At 46.6% G+C, this 20,636-nt stretch overlaps 2 protein-coding genes across 28 annotated transcripts in view; both read left to right on the top strand.

The window, feature by feature from the left end:
• The window catches only part of RNF213 (ring finger protein 213), a 112,253-nt gene extending 99,834 nt beyond the window's left edge, over positions 1 to 12,419 (top strand). For 5 of the 6 annotated variants that reach the window (XM_067715834.1, XM_067715832.1, XM_067715830.1 and 2 more), the window contains 12 exons: positions 796 to 964; positions 2,215 to 2,306; positions 3,070 to 3,321; positions 4,484 to 4,616; positions 4,959 to 5,042; positions 5,458 to 5,638; positions 5,909 to 6,110; positions 7,234 to 7,311; positions 8,236 to 8,430; positions 8,866 to 8,955; positions 9,049 to 9,227; positions 10,443 to 12,419. In XM_067715834.1, coding sequence (XP_067571935.1) covers positions 796 to 964; positions 2,215 to 2,306; positions 3,070 to 3,321; positions 4,484 to 4,616; positions 4,959 to 5,042; positions 5,458 to 5,638; positions 5,909 to 6,110; positions 7,234 to 7,311; positions 8,236 to 8,430; positions 8,866 to 8,955; positions 9,049 to 9,227; positions 10,443 to 10,596 — 1,809 coding nt within the window. In that variant the 3' untranslated portion in view covers positions 10,597 to 12,419. The other variant, XM_067715836.1, reaches the window with a different exon arrangement.
• Positions 12,420 to 15,620: 3,201 nt separating this feature from the next.
• ENDOV (endonuclease V) overlaps positions 15,621 to 20,636 on the top strand; it is a 100,217-nt gene continuing 95,201 nt past the window's right edge. For all 22 annotated transcript variants that reach the window (XR_010937344.1, XR_010937346.1, XR_010937343.1 and 19 more), the window contains exons 1-2: positions 15,621 to 15,772; positions 16,090 to 16,261. Coding sequence is in view for 17 of the 22 variants with exons in the window: in XM_067714995.1 (XP_067571096.1) it covers positions 15,639 to 15,772; positions 16,090 to 16,261 (306 nt within the window). In the remaining 5 variants the exon portion in view is untranslated. The remainder of the gene's footprint in view (positions 15,773 to 16,089; positions 16,262 to 20,636) is intronic.

The raw sequence follows: 20,636 nt of genomic DNA, 5'->3' as shown, positions 1-20,636 counted from the left end.
ATATGGGATCTTCCCAGACCAGGGCTCGAACCTGTGTCCCCTGCATTGGCAGGTAGATTCTTATCCACTCCGCCACTGGGGAAGCCCTGAAAATATTTTAGAAAGTTTAATTAAAATCAAAATTGAAATAAAAAATTTAGCATTATTTAAACTATTTTGCTCTGAATTTTTAATTGTCATTCTTATAATTTGTACTTTGACTTTTAAATTTTAATAAACATTTAAAATGTTTAATAAATTATTTAAAATAGTTGAAAAAATAAAAAGTTCTAGCCACTTCTTGTGGATTTCAAATACGTCATTGTCACCTAATGCAAAACATAATATAAAATTCACATATCCTAATTTTTCTCACTGTGGTCTATGGTGGTAAGGGGGAACTACTTGTCAGATTATGTAAAATCAATTTTTAATGAACGGTTCTATGTCTCCGGTCCACACCTGGGAATGGAGAGGCTAAAATAACCATGATTTTACCTGTCTTTGCTGCAGCTCTGGGGAAGAAAGAGAGCAGGCTGCATTTCCTCTAAGTTAATTAACCACGATAGCAAAAAGTTCAGGCTTTGAAAATTCTTTACTTCACACTGAGGATATGGAAGGCACTTGTTTTCAGACTGCAGTCATTTCTGCTCCTGAGCCTTCTCTCGCCACTGCTGTTTGAATCACACTGACATCCCTCCTAGAGACTCTCCTCTGGCTCGGGGCTGGTTCTTCACCCCTCCTGACCTCTCCTGAACTTGCCATCTCCTCCACAAACAAGATCTGGCTTGACATTTTGTCCCCTTGCCCCCACAGGCTTTCATGAACATCATTAAGCCTCCGGTGAGGGATCCAAAAGGGTTTCTGCTGCAGCATATCCAGAGAGACCTGGAGCAGTTAATGAAGATGCTGGGGAGGAGTGCAGATGAGACCGCCAGCGTGGTGCATCTTGTCCTCAGCCACCTCCTCAGAGAGCACGGCCACAGTGAGGAGCCGGGCATGGGGCCGAGGGGCGTGGGGCACGGCCAGCAGAGGAAGCAGCGCACTCGTCCGGACCCCAGAGCGAGAGGAAGGGGAAGCAGGAAGACATGCACCTTCCAGAGAGTGGGGGAGGGGAGAGCCTTTCCATTGATCCCCTGCTGAGTGTGCTCTGAGTGTTAAATGCCAGTGTACTGGGGAGGCTTAAGTTTCAAAAGTCAGCCTCCGTTGTAGTTTACCCACTGTATAGGGAACATATTGTTGTCATCCCAAACAGGTGATGTGTGTTAAAGAAACATCACCATCAGAGAGACTAATGTTTGATAAGCGCTTGGAGCTTGGTCTCTTTGTACATCTGTCCTGTTTTGCGGGGGCAGCATCTGCTTTTCCTAAAAAATACTGCCGTTGTGGGCTGACTTAATATATGTCCGTGTCCATAGTTTGTTACATGAAAAAGCAGGCTGTCTATTATGTTCGCTAAGCTAATTTTTCTATTTTAAAATTTAAAATCCACACAGAAAGAAAAGGTCTGTAAGACAAGTTAGTAAGAGGGTTATCTCTGAGTGGTGGAATTAAGAACAGTTTTGTTTTCTTTTTGCTTATCTGCAAAAATCTTTTAAAATTACCACTGTAATGACAATGTTATTTAAAATAATAACAATAGCAATAAAATGTTCTGCTACTTTACAAGAAAATCCATTCCCACTTCAGGAGCTTTTTTGCCAGAAGCCAACATCAGTATATATTTTCCATTTAGCAAAACTTCATTTTATTTTAAGCCTCTCATTCTAGTGCAATTTCAAACTAGGTAAGCTCACCCAGTATCATACTGACAAAGTGATCAAATTCTGGAAGCATGCCAACAGTTTCCACAGGACTCTGCATCACGCGGGCATCCACAGGGTCCCGCCTCCATTCTCAAGCCCAGGTGGCAGCAGCTGAGGCAGCTGGTGCTACCACTGGCCACCATTATTTTGCCCGTGGGCTTCTGATTTAAAGTACTGTCCTTTCAGTAATTTTGTTCAGAATGGTTTTAAGATGATAATTATGTGGGTTAGAGTTTTTAGAGTTCTAAGTTTCTTCATGAAGATCATGAGGTTGGTGGTAGCAGCAGGAACCATTTTTAAATGCTGAGATTAATTTAGGAAGATATACCCGCCCCCAACCCCAAAAGGAGCATTATTTCAATTTAACATTTATTTAGTGTTTATGCAGACTGCTTTTGTTTCTTGGTAACAGACACATTTTTCTTTGTAGGGTCTTTAAATTTTGACGCAGAATTGTCAACCAGAGAAAAGAGGAACAGCTGGGAAAAGCTTGTTGAGACTATTATTCTGCCGGAACTAAAGGTAAGTGATGCAGAGCTACAGGGCTACTTTGGGAAAGTATGGGAGCGTGTTTCCTGGGCCTCTACTGAGTGCTCGGTCTGTTGTCCCTTCTGAAAGTGTCCCTTATTGAAGCCCTAGGCTAAGCCCCAGATTTAGGTTTCTCTATCCGGTCACCCCACCCTCCTGTTGCCCCCACCCCATCCTATCCCCTCCCAAGGCTGGTCAGTGTGTCAGGTTGAGGAATTACTGGGAGTTCAGAAAGTACAGGCAGTAGTTGTCTCTCCGTTACTTTTTACAGCAGAATGTGAGAGCAAGAGGCAGAGAAATAAACCCTGTCAGATAAGAATGTTACTGCGAGTAACTAGGCCGGTCAGGAAATAGAAGTCATCAAGTAAAATAATGGTAATAAAATAAAGGTCTCTGAGGAATTCCCTGGCAGTGGTTCCAGTGGTTAAGACCTTGCCTTCCACTGCAGGGGGCACAGGTTTGATCCCTGGTCGGGGAACTAAGATCCCACATGTTGTGTGGCAAGATCAATAAATAAATGAATGAATGAATGAATGAATTAAATATAGGTCTCTGAGACTTGTTCTGTTTGGGAAGATAAAAACCTACAAATAAGGATCACATAAATTATAATAAAAGATGGCAAATATGAATATTTGATTACGGGCTAAAACGAGGAGGGCGGGTCTCTGAATCTGCCCACTGGTAAGGTCACTAGGTGTCCAGCCTGTCTGCAGTAGCATCTCATTTCCAGATCCCATGTCGCTTCCTTACCTAGCATCTAGATAAAACCCTCCTGGCGATGAACACTCGGATCAGCCAAGATGAGCGCATCAGCTCCAATCCTGTGGCCAAAATCGTGTACGGTGATCCAGTGGCCTTCCTGCCCCACCTGCCCCAGAATAGCGTGGTTCACTGCTCTAAGATGTGGAGCTGCAGGAAAAGGATCACCATTGAGAACCTCCAGCACATTGTGGAGCAGAAGAATGGCAAAGAAACAGTGCCCGTCCTTTGGAAGTTCCTACAGAAGGTGAGGCTGCCTCTCCGTGAATGCTGCCTACATGTCCCTTGGAGACGTGAAGGCCCCACTCTCATTTAGTCTGATTAGTCCTGAGGATGGGACAGCCATCAGACTACTTTGATTTTTGAATAGAATGTCTCTGGCAGAAGACTCAGGGATAGAGCAGAGATCTCTCGACACATCAATCTATATGAGTTGTTTGAAACATAAAGTCACAGGTGAAATATGTACACGAGTTGGAATGAGCAGGTATCTGTAAAGAACTTGAGGGCCAGCAGGGTGTCTCCCAATCACTCAGCAAGAAAGAATACAATGAAAATGCTTCCTTTGTCTTTTCATCTTCACCCCTGCCCCCAGTGCCTGGAGCAGTTAGTCACCAATGAGTGTCTGTTGAATAAAATAACTCGAGTTAAGAATGCACAGCCAAAATCAAACAAACAAAGAATCTTCCCTGTTCCCGAACCATTCGGAGTGAGGGTGGTGGTGGGATTGTGGGGAGGAGAGCAGTAAAGTGTGTGTCATATCTTTTAGAACCAGAATTACACACGGTTCCTAACTTTAATCCATTTGAACTTTTATTCTCTACAATAGATTTTTCTAATCATTTCCCTCCATGGACCAATATATGCAGTCTAGGAAGAAGTAAGATGACTCAGAAATTTCTGTGGGTCAGTTAATGAAAATGAATTCCCAGTGGGAAGGCCATTGTGTTAATACTGTGATCTGTCACTGATATGCACAGGTCCATTAAACTGAAGAAGCTTAGGTCCTAGGTCTTCAGAACAACACCGGAATAGCGCCAAGCCTCATTGCCTAAAAGCTTGGTCTTCTTGGTCTCAGCAGCTCCTCTCCACACCTAGCCCATCTCATGGCCTCAAGAGGCTGCTTTCTTTCATCAGCTTCTGGCAAACACATTTGATGTGTCGGCCCTACGGGTTTGTTCCCCAACCTCTAGAGGGTAGAAGAACACTGGCCAACACGTTGTAAGCAGTCACTAGGTACTTGCTGAAAGAATGGTGTGGCCTGTTCCCCATTCTCAAGTATCATTATGTGTCATCATGTAAAATGGCACATTGGCCAGATTAAACTACAAATACACATCCTGAGCCAGCCTTGAAGTCTGTTTCCCCAGTACATTAAAAAGTGTTCTTGGCGGTCTTCCCTTCTCTAGGAAGCAGAACTGAGACTGGTGAAATTCTTGCCTGAGATTCTGGCCCTGCAAAGGAATCTAGTGAAACGATTCCAGAATGTTTCAGAAGTTGAATACAGATCCATCAAAAGTTTCATTAGCAGTCACAATTCAGGTAGGTCTCTGCTCTCATAGGGGATCAGGACGATCCCTGTTGTGGTTCAAAAGGATCAGTCCAACTCGGAGACTCCAGTTCAGGGCTAACGTGTGCTCTGTACCCTAAGCTTGTAGCATAAGGCAGTAGGTGCTGTGAATCCCTGGGACACATTAGAGGCTTTTGCCGTAACAGACAAACACCTCCCTCTCTGGTTCCTCAAACTCAGCTTTAGTTTAAACAGCATTTAGAACGTGTTGGTGATGGCATGAAGGTAGGGGTCAAAGAGCAAGTAAGTCTGTTGGTTTGACCTAGACGGGGTAGGTGTTATCTTGGAGTTCTAACAAGTGTTTTGTTTGACAGATGGGCTGAAGCAGTTATCCCAGAACAGAATCATTGTCTTTCTGTCGACGTGGAACAAGCTGAGGCGATCGCTGGAGACCAATGGTAAAGTGTCAAATCCCCTTTAACACTAAACATTATAGGAGCACCTCTCTGAAGGCCCTTTCTCTCCAGCCTAACTCTTCTTGTTCCACGTCTGCACAGTGCCATGCTGTGTGCATCTAATGCTGGATCTGAGGACTCTTGGTGGGGTGTCTGAGATGAGTGCATAACATACCAGGAAGAGCAAAGCCTCAGTCCTCTTGAGTCTATAAATACGGTATCAAAAAGGAGTTGAGAACATTTGAAACTTATCAGCACATAAAATAGAGATGGGAAGCAAAAGCACGCCTGGTTCCCAGCTCTGTTCTGTTCTGTTGAGGTGGCTTCTGCGTTGCTCCCACTCTCACCGTGGTGGGCTCCCAGTCCTGATGCTGTGAAAGAAACAGCAGGGAGGTGACTGCCCCTCTGTCATTTAAAGGTGAGATCAAGCTACCTAAAGACTACTGCAGCTGCAACCTTGATCTGGACACTGACTTTGAAGTCATCCTGCCACGCCGCCAGGGCCGGGGCCTCTGCTCCACTGCCTTAGTCAGCTACTTGATTAACTTGCACAACGAAATTGTCTACGCAGTAGACAAGTTCTCCAAGGAAGACAACAGGTGAGCGTGCAGGCCCGCAGCAGGGGACGCCCTTTCAGCCCAGGAAGTCGTTTCTGAGGCGGCACAAGCAGGGAAGCAGGGTCCCCAGGCGTGGGGACAGCGAGCCAGGCTTCAGGTCCTTCTCGAACAGATACCCTTCGGCCACCCTCACAAGTGTCACAGATTTGCATGTCCCTTCATCTGCACAGCCCATGGCAACATCAGACAGGAGCTGACTCCATATCACCAGGCCATGACTGGAGTGCTGAGCTCTATCTATCTGTCCCCCAGCTACTCCGTCGATGCCTCCGAGGTCGCCGACCTGCACGTTATCAGCTACGAAGTGGAGCGGGACTTGATTCCACTAATTCTCTCCAACTGCCAGTACCACGTGGAGCAGGGCGGGGAGACCTTGCAGGAGTTTGACCTGGAGAAGATCCAGCGCCAGATCATCAGCCGCTTCCTGCAGGGCAAGCCCAGGCTAACCCTTAAGGCAAGGCTGACCTGCTGTATTTACGTGGTCGGTGTGTCTGTTTTGCAAAAGTTGCCCTGAGTGTGGCTTTGATCACAGTGGTTTCAAAGTGAGGAGGGACCAACGGACCCTTCTTCCACACCCCCAGTGTCCATGACCAGCCCTGCCACTGGGGCTGACGGCTCTCCGGAGCTGTCTATGCATCTGGATCCACACATTACCCCAAGGGTGTCTGCAGGTCTCAATGGACTCATCGTCCGGATTTCTATGCCATAATTAATGGCACCACCAAAACCTCATTGTTTTCCCCCTTTTCCTTTAGTCTGCACACACAGTCTGTCATCCGGCGCCCCCGTTTCACCACCATAGCCATCAGGCACCCCCGTTTCACCACCAGAGCCCGCTGCTCTAGTTCAAAGCATCTGTCCTTAAGTTCCACTGCTACGGTAGCTCCCAACTGGTCCCTGCCTTCAGGCTCTTTAGCCCACATTTCTTACATCCAGATCTGCATCCCACCACCCTGTTGGATAACCTTGATGCGCATGTGGCACAAAAGGCCCTGTGGCCTTGCCCTGACCCTGTCTCCAGCCAGTTCCCCACGTTGAACCCCATAACCTCACGTACTGGATCACTCTCCCTCCCCTGAATGCACCCTGCACTTCCCCATCTGTTCTTTACCTGGGCTGTACTTGCTCCTTCCAGGTCCAGTCAAGGGTATGGTACTTCAGTATATTTATGCTCCTTCCCTGCCCGCAGTTAAACTGTGAACTGTTTGAGCTCAAGGCTGCTTTTAATTCACTCTGCTCTCCCTGTTAGCAGAGTGCCCCCTCATTCAGTCTGTTCTCAGTGTCCCATTGGGAGGTCCTCAGGACCTACTTCCCCCGGCGGCCTGCAGGCCACAGTATTCTATGTGACAGTATCTGCTTGGCCACAAAGGCCAGGCTGGGTTCCTCATGTCACTGTTTCCATAGATTACGGGTTAAACACGGACATCACGTGGCAACAAGGAGCTGCCTGCTTTGCCTGGTGATGCACTGAATAGCCTGGGACTACATTTGAGTTTCTGCTCAAGCATATATTGTCATTTGATGGAAACCTCCACAGTGGATTCCATTTCCAAAGACTTTTTTCTTTCTCACTTTAGGGAATACCCACTCTGGTGTACAGACGTGACTGGAACTATGAACATCTCTTCATGGACATCAAGAACAAAATGCCACAGGTGATGATGATCAATCTTATTTGCGTGTGCCTCTGTCTTATCAGAGTGTTTCCATCCATGTTAGGACTCTTCCACCCTCACTCCTGGCATTTGCCATGAGCACCAAAGAGTTTCAGGGCCTCCCTACGTTCAGAGCCCAGTGCTCTTGCCAGACGGCAAGCAGGACAGCAGATCAACAGAAGTTTTCTTGTTGAGTATAAACAGATTGAAATCTTGTGCTTGTAGTTTTTTAGCAATGATGTCATGACTGTGTATGCTGATGCAAAAGGTTCAGAGAATTTATTTATTCCTGCTTTTCTGGTTTATGTGTGTTATGTGTGTGTGGGGGGGTGTGATGTATATGTGTGTGGTTTGTATGTATGTATATGTCCATATGCATATCTTCACCAAGTTGATTTGAGGATTCAGTGAGTTCATCTCTCTTTCTGTAACATACCTAAATACTGCTGACACTTAACAAGCACCAAGTGTTAACTACTGCTGTTTTGGGGGGGGGGGTTGGGGTTTTTTGGCTGCTTTGGGTCTTTGTTGCTGCGCGCAGGCTTACTGTAGTTGCGGTGAGAAGGGGCTACTCTTCATTGTGATGCGTGGGCTTCTCATTGCGGTGGCTTCTCTTGTTGTGGAGCACGGGCTCTAAGCACATAGGCTTCAGTAGTTGCAGCGCGCAGGCTCAGTAGTTGTGGCGCACGGGCTTAGTTGCTCCACGGCATGCGGGATCTTCCCAGACCAGGGATTGAACCCGTGTCCCCTGCATTGGCAGGTGGATTCTTAACCACTGCGCCCCCAGGGAAGTCTTACTGCCATTTAAATTAGAGAGTCTGTCCCATTTTGTGGCCTTAGCAGTGAAGAAGGTAAGCACTCTTACCAAGTAGCAGTGCACAGGAAGCCCCAACCATGAACTCTATCCTGCTTTTGACTTCCTAGAGCCCCCTCCCCAACGTGGCCATCAGTGCCATCAGAGGACAACTGCAGTCCTACAGCGATGCCTGTGAAGCTCTGTCTGCCATAGAAGTCACGTTGGGGTTTCTGAGCACAGCTGGGGGGGATCCAAACATGCACTTAAATGTGTATATCCAAGACATGCTGCGGATGGGTGATCAGGCCTCACAGGTTTCAAAGGTGGGTCTCATGTCAGCCTCTCTCCAAAGGAAATCAGCATTGTCCCCCTCCATCGTCTCCCCACTTCCTACTGGGATACCACCACCCAGGGAGTACTGATCTAAGCAGCCCCTGAAAAGGAGGGGAGGCAAGAACACCCCCTCCCCGAGCCAGCCCACAGTGTAATCAGAACACACTGATGGGAAAGGCGGAGATGTGCTTGGAACTTAAAGATCTAGACTGAGTGCCACAAATATGCGGAGGCGTGCCTGCAAACTGCACGCCGCTGGTGGATCCCAAGATGTTGCAGCGGGGAGAGGGCTTTCAGAGACGTTCTGGAGATGAGGCAGGGAATTAGTGGACGAAGCAGAGGTGCCTCTGTGGTGAGGGAGGTGGAATCAGTGCAGGGCCAAGTGAAAACAGCACCTCCTATTCAGGAGTTCTGTTCTCTTTCAGGCCTTAAACAGATGCCAGTTAAAACACGCCATCTCCCTCTGGCAGTTCCTCTCTGCCCACAAGTCTGAACATCTGCTTCGACTGAGAAAAGTGAGTCTGGCCTCTTCCTGTCCACCTGGACGAAAGGAGCTGCACGCTCCCTTCCCTGGCTTCCGTGTGTCATGTGTTCTTATTTCATTCCAGGAGCCATTTGGGGAAATCAGTCCAAGGTACAAAGTTGATCTCAGCCCTGAAAATGCTAAGCTGCTCAACACCTTCCTGAATCAGACTGGCCTGGATGCCTTCCTCCTGGAACTTCACGAAATGATAGTCTTGAAGCTAAAGAACCCCAAGACCGCAGAGAATTTCAACCCTGAGTGGAGGTACAGGCTTGTAAGCCTGCTGAGCGAGGCACACACACAACATTCTGCCACGTCTCCCGAGATCTTCCACAGATGTGAAAATCATTCTTATGTTACTGCAGAAATTGGTTTCCTGCTGATGTACCATTACCAATTGCAAAAAAGTCATATATTCTCATTATAACAAGTGGACTTCCTACGTCAGAGAGATGTGCATTTTAAATTTGATAGAAAAAGCTACGCCAATGTATAGTGTATAAGAATACCCAACATTGGATATTATTCGTCTTTTATATTTTTACCAATCTAATGGCCCAAAAATGGGATCTCATTTTTGCTTGTATTTTCCTATTTACTGGTGAGGCTGAAAATATTTATCAGCCATTTGTATATCTTCCTCCAAATTGCCTCATGATATCTTATGATTATTTTTCTTTTGGGCTATTTGTCTTTTTCTTAATCTTTTATCTGTTTTGTTACAAATGCTCTATCTTTAATTTTATGAAGCCAAATCTGGCAGAATTTTCCTACAGAAGTTTCCAAGGACTCTTTAGGAAAAATATACCTGTAAGAGTCTTATCCCAAGGTTATAAAATATTCTCCCATGTTTTTTCCTGTGCTTTTATAGTTTTATACATTACATTTGTTTTGTTAACCAATTATTTTTATGTGTGGCCTGAGGTAGGGATTTAGCTTTACTGTTTTTCTAAATAGATAGTGAAACTCCAGTTCTCCTCACCGACACACTTCGTAATTGCTGTTTTCCTCCATTATGTATATGGCATATGCCTATTTACATTTGTATTCTTTGAACTTATTCAAGAAGTCTTTACTATCCTGGACTTTTAGTGTAGGGAAAGAAGATCCCTTTTCTAGAGAATTTACGATCTTTGTTGATACAGATGAACTGGAATATAAGCTTTCTTTGAATGGCGAGGCTTTTTTTGTAAAGCAGGTGTATCACTAGAGTGCTTAGAACCATCTGACGGGGCCCCTATCAAGGGGTGCTCCATCCCATAGGGTATGTGTACTGCAGTGTGGGGAGCAGCAGGGATGTACTAGAACCTTGAACCTAGGATTCTAGTGCCAGGTCGGTAACTCAGCAGTTGGTTGACTCTCGTTATTTCTGGCCTTCATGAGCACTTTGGTTCTCTGACGACCTGAAAAAGCAACCAGTGATGGTCTCCTTATGTCACATGACTGTTTAACGCTGTCTCTTGTTCCTTGGTTTTTCAGCCTGAGAGAGACACTGGTGAGTTACATGCAGACTAAAGAGAGTGAAATTCTTCCCGAAATGGAATCTCAGTTCCCAGAAGAGATACTGCTTTCCAGTTGTGTCTCTGTGTGGAAAATGGCTGCTGAACTGAAACGGAATCGACAGATGAGATAGAATCATTTTCTATCTCTGCAAGAGACTTGGGCAGAGAAGGCTCTTGCCTCCTCACTGGTGGGATGGGTTCCTTTGTGGGCTATTGCCTTTGTGCGTGCTTAGAAGGAAAGCTATTGGCACAGCACTAAATTTGAGACCAAGATGTGCTGTCCGGCTGACAACTTTTTGAGAGCCAAGCTGTTTCAGGAACATGTGTATATTCTGAAACTATCTTCTCATATTCTGAATACCGTTCATTAGGAGGTGAAAATTGAAGATTATATGAAACTAGAATAAACCACCATCCTCTGCATTCCAGGAGAAACCAAAAAATAGCTTCTCAGCTTCACATATAGGAATCTGTGCCTCAGATGTCCTAGCTTCTTACTATGCACGTACCCAGCCCACCAGGCCCTTCTTCCTCAGACCACTGCATAGTGACAGGGAGGGAAAATGGGGTTATTAATTTGTCTTCTTTTCTAGTTTATTCTGCACTCACAAACGAGAATCTGGCTTTCTTCTTTCTTCCATTCCTTTAAATTCAGAAAATTGTACAAATATTTCTAGGTTTTCAAGAAGATATGAAAAAGTGCCAGACTCTTTTTTGTCTTCTCACAAATACAAGTCAGGGCATTCTGTGAGTGCCGTGAGGCCAAACTAGCCAGCCCTCACCCAAGCCCGCAAATGAGTCACTGCCAAATTTCCAGGGTCAGAGCCCACAAGCTTTCATTGTGAAGAGCACTGGGCCAAGAGTCAAGGACACTTTCGGTGTCTTAGTTTGATTTCCTGCCAGTTCTAGTATTCTAGTAAATTCTAAATGAAAGATTATCAGTGTAAATTTGGATCAAAGGCATGGTTCTGGCATTTCTTGGGGAAGTTTTTGCCTCTCTACCATTCTGCCAAATAAACATGAACTCTTAGTGTGGTCTTGATTTCCCCAAGTGTATGACTATCTGGTCCTTTCTTTGGGTCTCAGCCAAGGCATAATAACACTCAGAGAGAATATAAAACCAGTCACATTTCTGAAAAGGAAATAAAGAATAGTCAACACACCCTGATCTTGCGCTGCTTTTCTCACTGTGTTGTGCCTTTTTTTCAAAATCTACTTGATGCTTCTGACCTCTCTGGACTAATTCCTATTCCTAGATAGCTCAGCACCTGTTAGCCCTGGGATGACAGTTGTTTACAAGTCAGAGGTAAATGTCTTTTCATACATATTCTGAATGAGATGATGACTCAATCAACTTGAAATTGGGCCCATGGAATGGGGAGAGCTACAAAAATAGAAAATGCTCGCCAAGGACACCATGGGCCCTTCAGCACCATTGGAGGGAGCCGTAGAAGAATCCGTGCTCCATTTCTATTACTTTGGTTTCTCTTCACCATGTTTGATAAAGGGGAGCACAGGAATCCAGGATTTGATACAATATCCACTTGCATGTAGTAACCTCTGATTGTTGAATCATTCCATGCAAAGGCACTCTGCCACAATATCAGCTGGATTGTGCATTTAATGGACGTGAGAGTGGGGGAGTTGCTTGTTCATCCCTTCAGTTTGCACTTGGAACTCCTTTGATACCTCAGAGTTGGGATAGAGCAGGCCAGCCTGTGAAGACCTCCTTTGGTGGATGGGGGGGAGAATTTTTTTCCCACTTTTATGAAGGTTTTATTTTTTTGATGAAGATAATGTTGTTTTGTATGCTATGCTTTCAAAGTGTTAACTGTCATTATCTAGCATTATCTTGTTGTTTGTACAGAAACACACTGGCCTAGCACAGGCAGATGTAAATTTTGTTATACTTGTCATAGCTGTTTTAATAAACTTGAATTTTGCTGCTAAAGAATCCTCTTTGGGGAAGAGGCTTTGGGGAATGGTTTCATGTGTTCGTGGAGATGTCCTTGCAGGGGTGTCCATAAAGTGGAAGGTTCTTTTTTTTTTTAAATTTATTTATTTTTGGCTGTGTTGGGTCTTCGTTGCTGTGCGTGGGCTTTCTCTAGTTGTGGCAAGCAGGGGCTACTCTTCGTTGCGGTGCACGGGCTTCTCATTGTAATGGCTTCTCGTCGCTGAGCCTGGGCTCTAGGCGCATGGGCTTCAGTAGTTGTGGCACGTGGGCTCAGTAGCTGTGGCTCACGGGCTCTAGAGTGCAGACTCAGTAGTTGTGGCGCACGGGCTTAGTTGCTCCGTGGCATGTGGGATCTTACCGGACCAGGGCTCGAACCCGTGTCCCCTGCGTTGGCAGGCAGATTCTTAACTACTGCACCACCAGGGAAGTCCCAAAGTGGAAGGTTCTTGACAGAAAACATACACTCTGGTTTAGAATGTGACAGGGTAAACTTTTCCTGTGGACAAAATGACAGCAGAGCTGAAGTGGAGTTTCACACTGCTCCCCCGTCGCCAGGCTCAGGGGCTAAAGCTTAATCCTAGAGGGCTGCCCTCCCACTCCCTGCCTAACAGGACTTTCCTGGAGGATAGCAGAGCTCTAGCCAATGATGAGTAACAGCTGATTCTGTCAGGGGGCTGGGCTGTGGGATGGGCAAACAGCTCCTCAGGAAAAGGAAATAGACACTTGAAGGAGAAACAGTAAATTTCCAGCAGCCCGCTTTTGTTCCAGTGGCAAAACACTGCTTTAGGGGAAAACTGCATTTTCCTCTTCTAAAATGAAGAGGTTCCTCCAGGAGAGAACCCCATGGTCTGGAACCGCAGCAAGGAGAAGAGGCGCTGGTTCACGAAGGAGACGTGCCCCCCCCGCCCTGTGTCTTCTTCCCCACAGCGTCTGTGTCAACTCCACCTACTCTCCCTTCCTCAGTAGCTCCTCACTGACCCTGACCTTCCCCTCTAGCCCTGCCTACTCATTCTCGTTTCCATTCATATTCTGGATTGTTCCTGCTCCACAGTTCTGTCTGCTTTCGGCCCAGGAGGAAACATTCACTAGGTTGGTGATGACTTAATCTGAAAATCTTCACAACTGATCACTGTCTCCTTCTTTCTAAGACCTTACTATGTGTGTAAATTATTTACCTTTCATCAGTGGCTGTAGGATTTCGTCACGTGTTAACTGAGACAAGTCATGAGCTATTTCAGTCACTCCTAGGTTCAGGCAATTCCAACCCGGAAACAAACTTCTAGTGATAAACAATCACTGTGAAGAAAGGGCTTTGCTCAGTAGGTAAAGCTACCCATGTCCAGCCCCGTGCAAGGGCACTGCTACATCTCTGACTTCATATGTTCGCAACAAGTGTAGGGTCGCTGTATCAGCTGGGTCTAGAGGGACACAAGATGAGAAAGTAGAAGAAAGCCTGAGGCCTTGAGCTGAATAACAATCCATCCAACCATGATTAGCATTTTTATTGCTTCCTGCTCTTTCTAATCCCTCTCCACTAATTAATCCCCTGCTCGAACATTATGAATCTCATTTCCAACTGGAAAAACACCAAGAAAGTGCCTTCTCCCGAGAAAGCAAATGCTGACAAGATTGAAACCTCATCAGACTGAAGTGTATTCTGGGGACAGCAGGACTGTGCTTCCTTCTGAGGAGCTGGGATTATTTTGGGAAGCCATCTGGGGCAAGAGCAGAGAGAAGCTGGAGGGGAAAGGGCCCAGCTGGAGCACATGGAAGCCACCCCTGCAACTGCATATCCTATAAAGGCCTGCCTTCAACCCTGCTCCCCTTCCTTCACACGTAGACCCACTTGGAGTGTTACACATTCCCCAGCATTCCTTCCCCATCACCACGCCTGTACCCTGAAGCACATCAGAACCTCAACCCAGAGAACTGCTCCTTCCTCAGCACCCAGTAACTGCCTCCTGTGGAGATGGAGTGACTCCTGTGGAGTGAATGACTCCTGATAACTAAAGCGAAATGCCTCTGTGTCCTGACTGCTCTGTAACACAACAAGGCTGACACACAGTACAGCCCAGATGGACCGCAGAGTAAATCTTGGCTCTCCCATTTGCCGCCAGTGGTCAAATGCCATATGAAGCTTTTCCTGAACCTCAGACTCCAATCCTGTATTTTCCTCTTGAGGTCTATATTCAGACTAGATTACTTATCCATATACTTCTCTTAATTCCCCTAGTAGAATATAAACCACGGGTTAAATCGCTACACTTCAGCCTAGCTGGCTGCCTTTCAAATACACCAACCTCTTTGCTACCTCAGACCTTGAAATGCTCCCATATTATTTTCACTCCAGCACTTAACACAATTGCAGTTCCACCATGAGGAAGCTGTAACCCCAGCATCTCACACAACACCTAGCACAAAGAGAATGGAATTACTACTCATTCAATTGAAGAGCAGGGGGTCAGTCAATGTTCCACAGGTTGTCCGTAGTAAGTCTTTCTGCTCACCAAGATCCACCGGGTCAAATTTACGAGTCTGGCTCCACTAAGGACTGTGTCCTGTCCTCAAAAAGAGTCCCTGAAACGGAGGTCAAGGTGTCATGTAAGCGGCAGATGCTTGGTGATGGCGTTCAGGACACACTACCCCAAAATACGGCACATTGGTGTATTGATCTTAAGCCGGAGAAATTCGAGAAGACGGCAGAAGCAGCAAGATCACTCCTGCTTCTCCCATTTTTCACTCCAAATCTCCCACGTGAAAGGTCCCCTCCCTGTACCAGGAGGGAGAGAGACATTCTCATCACCAGAGACAGGGCGTTTAAGGCCAAGGTGAGCAAACCTCCATCTGGTTTCACCATTTACTACCCACAGCCCAAACCCCTCTGCCTTAACAATTCTTCACAAATTCATTGTTTCTTTATCCAAAGGGTATAAAGTTTCCCGCTCTGGTCACTTCAGGTCTCCACTCTCCGGTGAAAGGTGTCATGTACGTGTAGAAATTCAGTAAAATGTGTACACGTGCTTTTCTCCTGCAGATCTGTTTGTCAGTGTAACTTTCAGATCCCGTCAGGGGCCCTGGACGGGGACAACTTTCCTTCCCCCACGGCTGCGGGGAAAGGCTGACTCTGAGGTCGGCGGCCGCTACTGCCGAGCCGCTGGTCCCCAGCAGGGCCTCAGGCCACGAGGCGGCAACGTCCCGGACCCCGACCTGAGCGCCGCCATGGCAACGATGCGGTCCGGCGCCTGCGCGCGGCGCCCCGTAAGTGACGCCACAGGAAGGGGCGTTCAGGGCCGCGCCATGGCCCGAAAGGCGGCTGGGAGGCCGCCGGAGGAAACGCTGTCGCTCTGGAAACGGTAATGGGGCCAGAGGACGCGTAAGATCCGGGGACTGGAGCGACGAGGTTCCCCGCGGACCTCCGACCTCGTAATCCCCGGCTTGGGGCCGCGGGGGCCTGCGACCGTTTCCGGCGTGCGGGCGAAAGGGCGTTCGGGAGCTGTAGCTTCCGGCGACGCGTCTGGGTCCCAGGGAAGGGAGGGGGTGAGACCGGGAGGGTCCCCGGGTACAGCCCCGAACCCCGGGCCTGGACGCTCCGTGTGTGGGCGGCCGCAGCCGTACCGCGGGGTGGGGGGATCTGGGCTGGGCTGCCCGCTGGACCTGTTTCTGCCCTCAGGGAGCAAGCCCTGTTGAAGACACTTGTCGTGGACCGGGACACGGAGGCGTGGCAACGGGACCCCGCTTTTTCGGGTCTGCAGAGGGTCGGGGGCGTGGATGTGTCCTTTGTGAAGGGCGACAGTGTCAGCGCCTGCGCCTCCCTGGTGGTGCTCAGCTACCCTGAGCTCGAGGTAACCCCGGGGGGACGCTGGCTAGGGGCCGCTACGCTGGGCCCCGGGGTGCATTAGTGAGAGAGGTGGGGCTCTGGACAGGGAACAGTGTTAGGGTAGAACCCCGCTTCTCCTTCCGTGGGAGTTCATTAATGAATTGGGAAGCCTTTGAAAAGAAGAGGATAGGGGACAAAAACTGAAGCCATTCTGTGACTTACATCCAAATAAACTCATGATCTCCAAGTGTGGCCGTTATCTTGGGCTCCCCATGTCAGGGGCCCACAGCAACACACCCTCAAGTTGCCCAAGCTGGAAATCTCTGTCTTCCCAGACCCCTCACAGCAGGTCACACACGAACTCCATTTTTTCTCCCCCCTAAAATCACTGGAGTCTTATCTATCCACTTGTCTGCATCGCTGCTGTCCCTTCCCTGGCTGTGCCACCGTCACCTCTCCTGTAGGTGACAGGCAGAATCTTTCCTGGGTCCCTTCTCCATGCTGCCATCAGAGCAATTTTTCTAAAAACCAAATGTGAGCAGGTCACCACCTAGTCCACTTAAGACACTTAAGTGCCTATCCTGTGATCTCATGGTAAATAAAAGTGACACTCACGGACAAGGCATAAAGGCCGTTCGTGATCTGACCCCTGCTTAACGTAACTCTCTGTAGGCTCACCTCTGGCTACCACCCGCTCCTCACCCACTCCCCACTCCAGAGGCCTTTGGCTTCCTCAAACACGCCTTGCTGTATCTGCCTGCCTGATCTTAGCAGTGAAGTTTCCTCTCCTGGAATGTTTTTCCTGGCTAACTGCTCCTCATCTCTTAGGTCCTCCAGTAAGCCCCCCTTCGTCCTGCAAGACCAGGAGTTGCTCTCAGCACCCTCTCATTCCTCTTTATCACACTGGGATGGAATTGGCCTGTGTGTCTCCCCTACCAGAATGTAAACTCCACAATGGTAGGAACCATGCTGTCTTGCCCGCCGGTTGTAGCCTCTGCACCTAGTTCAATGCCTGACACATAGAAGACGATCGAATAGATACGTGAATGAATGAACAGCGTGCCCACGATTCCTTTGGAGTCAACAGCTCAGGAAGCCTTGGCTAAAGAAGAGCTTGACGAGGAAACCTCTGCTCTGCAGCTTCAGCATTTCCCCCTCCCTGCTCCTCTGCCTGATCCCAAAGCTACTACCTTCCTGCCTCAGCGTCTTTGTGCTTTACTTGGAAGATCCTTTAGTCAAAATTCAGCAGAAATATATTGATACCTGACTCAGAGTTTGGTGAGGAATAATTGAGATCATGTATGGAAAGCAATTAGCATAATGGGCGTGTGGTAAGCCCTCAAAAATTAAATGCTAAGCCACTGTTAATTCTGAGGATGACTTCTCGCTTCTCAAGACCCAGTTCACTTGTTCCCATTGCTCTATACCTTTCCGTACCTGCAGAATTAACCACCCCCTTGTCTCTGTCCTAGGCCTGTTTCTTATGCATGTGCTATTACAGTGCTTCTCACACTGTATTAAAGTTATCAGTTTAGGAGGTACTCGCAGATCTTACAGCCTGTTAACGGAGCACTCTCCTTTTGCAGTAGTCTTCCTCCCCTCATTGCAATAATAGTTTTGAATAGTTCCCCTTACCTCAAAGAAAAGTTATTGGTATATTCTGGTTTTCCCACCATCTGTAGGTTCTGAAGGGCAGGGTTATACTGTATTTCTTTTGGAGCCCCAGCACTGAGCAGAGTGCTTGCTACTTGGATGTAGTCAGCACTTGTCATCCTGTGCTATGGAAGCTTAGACTAGGGAATGATCTTGGAATAGTCTGGTCCAATGACTCCCAAATGCCCAACCATGGATCTATGCAATGAGAGTCGCCTGGAAGTGCATTTAGAAATATGGATTCCATAGGCAGATTCATAGAGACACAAAGTAGATTTGTGGTTGCCAAGGGCTAGGGATTGGGATGGAGGGTGACTGCTAATGGGTATAAGAATTACCTGGGGGTGGTGAAAATGTTCTAAAATTGGATTATGATAATGGTTGCACAACTCTGTAAATACCAGAAAGCGTTGAATTATACTCTTCAGGTAATTTTATGGTAGTCAATTATATCTCAATAAAGTTGTTAAAAAAAAAAAGATTCCAGGGCCCCACTCCCTTTACTGATATTTACCTTTTTAAACAATCCTTCCTGTGATTCCAAAGCAAAGCCAGGCTGTGAATCACTGGTCTCCTTTCGCACAGCCAGGAATCCTTTCCTCACCATCCCTGACAAATCGTGGCCTCACACCAGAGCCCGTTCCATAGTTGGAAGCCTGGTTCGTGTGTTCTTTTCCACATGGAGCTGAAATTTAGTTGTTTGTGACTTCTGCCTTAAGGTGCAGAGCACAGGACAAACCTTTCCTACCCTCCTATTTGAAGACAGTCCTGTGTCCTCCTGAGTTTCACTGAGGTGATTCCAGCTCCTTCACTTGCTGCTTGTCCTCCAGCCTGCCCTCAGTGAGTAGGGCCCATTTTTACATCCAGCACCCAGAACTGAATCGAGTACCTCAAGTGCAGTTCAGCCTTTTGGTTCAAACGTTTGGTGGGCCTAATGCACAACGCCAGCTTAGGTTGAAACTTGCATATCTTCACAGAGACTACTGACTAGATCATGCCCACACGCTAATTATACAACTGATTTTTCCTTCTCCCAGAATTTTTTTTAACATTTATTGGAGTATAAGTGCCTTATAATGTTGTGTTAGTTTCTGCTGTATAACAAACTGAATCTGCTATATGTATGCACATATCCCCATATCCCCTCCCTCTTGCGTTTCCCTCCCTCCCACTCTCCCTATCCCACCGCTCTAGGTGGTCACAAAGCACCAAGCTGATCTCCCTGTATGATGCTGCTGCTTCCCACTAGCTATCTAGTTTACATTTGGTAATGTATATATGTCAGTGCTACTCTCTCATTTCATCCCTTCTCCCAGATTTTTAACTTGAAAATGTGTGCACATACTGAAAAGTTGAAAGAGTAATACATTGAACACCCGTATACCCTCTGCTTAAGATTCAGCTGATTTTGTAGTCTTTGTGTGTGTGCGCACTGAGATTCAGGAGTGCCTCCTAGAGGTTGTGACAGCTCAGCAAACCTGTCCTAGAATATTTTCCTACATAATGGCAGCGTCATTATCATACCTTAAAATATACATACATTATTCCATCACCACCTGAATCCCATTCCATAACACATTTCCCCAGTTGTCCCCACATGTCTCTGAAAGCTGGTTTTGTATTTTTCTCTGATCTGTAAAACTTTGACATGTGTTATGTTATAGTTGCTGTTGATAGTAGATTATGATTACTGTGGAGATTTTTTTTGAGGGGGGGGTCCAGTATATTGCTGTTTACTTTTTTTTCCACTAAGATACATTTTTAAAAATTTTATTTATTTATTTTTTATACAGCAGGTTCTTATTCGTTATCTATTTTGTACATATTAGTGTATATATGTCAATCCCAATCTCCCAATTCATCCCACCACCACCACCAGCCCCGCCTCCCCTTAATTTCTTAATTTTCCTTAATTTCTCTTTCTGATCTTTTGTTGTTAGTGTATAGGAATGCAAGAGATTACTGTGCATTAATTTTGTATCTTGCAGCTTTACCAAATTCATTGATTATCTCTAGTAGTTTTCTGGTGGCATCTTCAGATTTACCTATGTATAGTATCATGTCATCTATCTGCAAACAGTGACAGTTTTACTTCTTCTTTTCCTATTTGTATCCCTGTAATTTCTTTTTCTTCTCTGATTGCTGTGGCTAGACTTCCAAAACTATGTTGAATAATAGTGGTGAGAGTGGACATCCTTGTCTTGTTCCTGATCTTAGAGGAAATGCTTTGTTTTTCACCATTGGGAATGATGTTTGCTGTGGGTTTCTTGTATATGGCCTTTATTATGTTGAGGTAGGTTTCCTCTATGCCCACCTTCTGGAGAGTTTTTATCATAAATGGGTGTTGAACTTTGTCAAAAGCTTTTTCTGCACCTATTGAGATGATCATGTGGTGGTGGTGGTGTTTTAATATTTATTTATTTATTTGGTTGCACTGGCTCATAGTTGTGGCAGGTGGGCTCCTTAGTTGCAGCACATGGCCTCCTTAGTTGCGGCACGCGGGCTCCTTAGTTGCAGCATGCGGGCTCAGTAGTTGTGGCACATGGGCTTAGTTGCTCCATGGCACGTGGCATCTTCCCGGACCAGGGATCGAACCCGTGTCCCCTGCATTGGCAGGCAGATTCTTTATCCACTGTGCCACCAGGGAAGTCCAATCATACGGTTTTTAATTCTTCAGTTTGTTAGTATGGTGTATCACATTGATTGATTTGCATATATTGAAGAATCCTTGCATCCCTGGGATAAAT

This window comes from Pseudorca crassidens, chromosome 19, assembly GCF_039906515.1.
Source record: "Pseudorca crassidens isolate mPseCra1 chromosome 19, mPseCra1.hap1, whole genome shotgun sequence".
In the NCBI taxonomy this organism is placed as follows: domain Eukaryota; kingdom Metazoa; phylum Chordata; class Mammalia; order Artiodactyla; family Delphinidae; genus Pseudorca; species Pseudorca crassidens.
The sequence above is the reverse complement of the archived record's forward strand: the minus strand, read 5'-3'. Positions and strand labels throughout refer to the sequence as shown.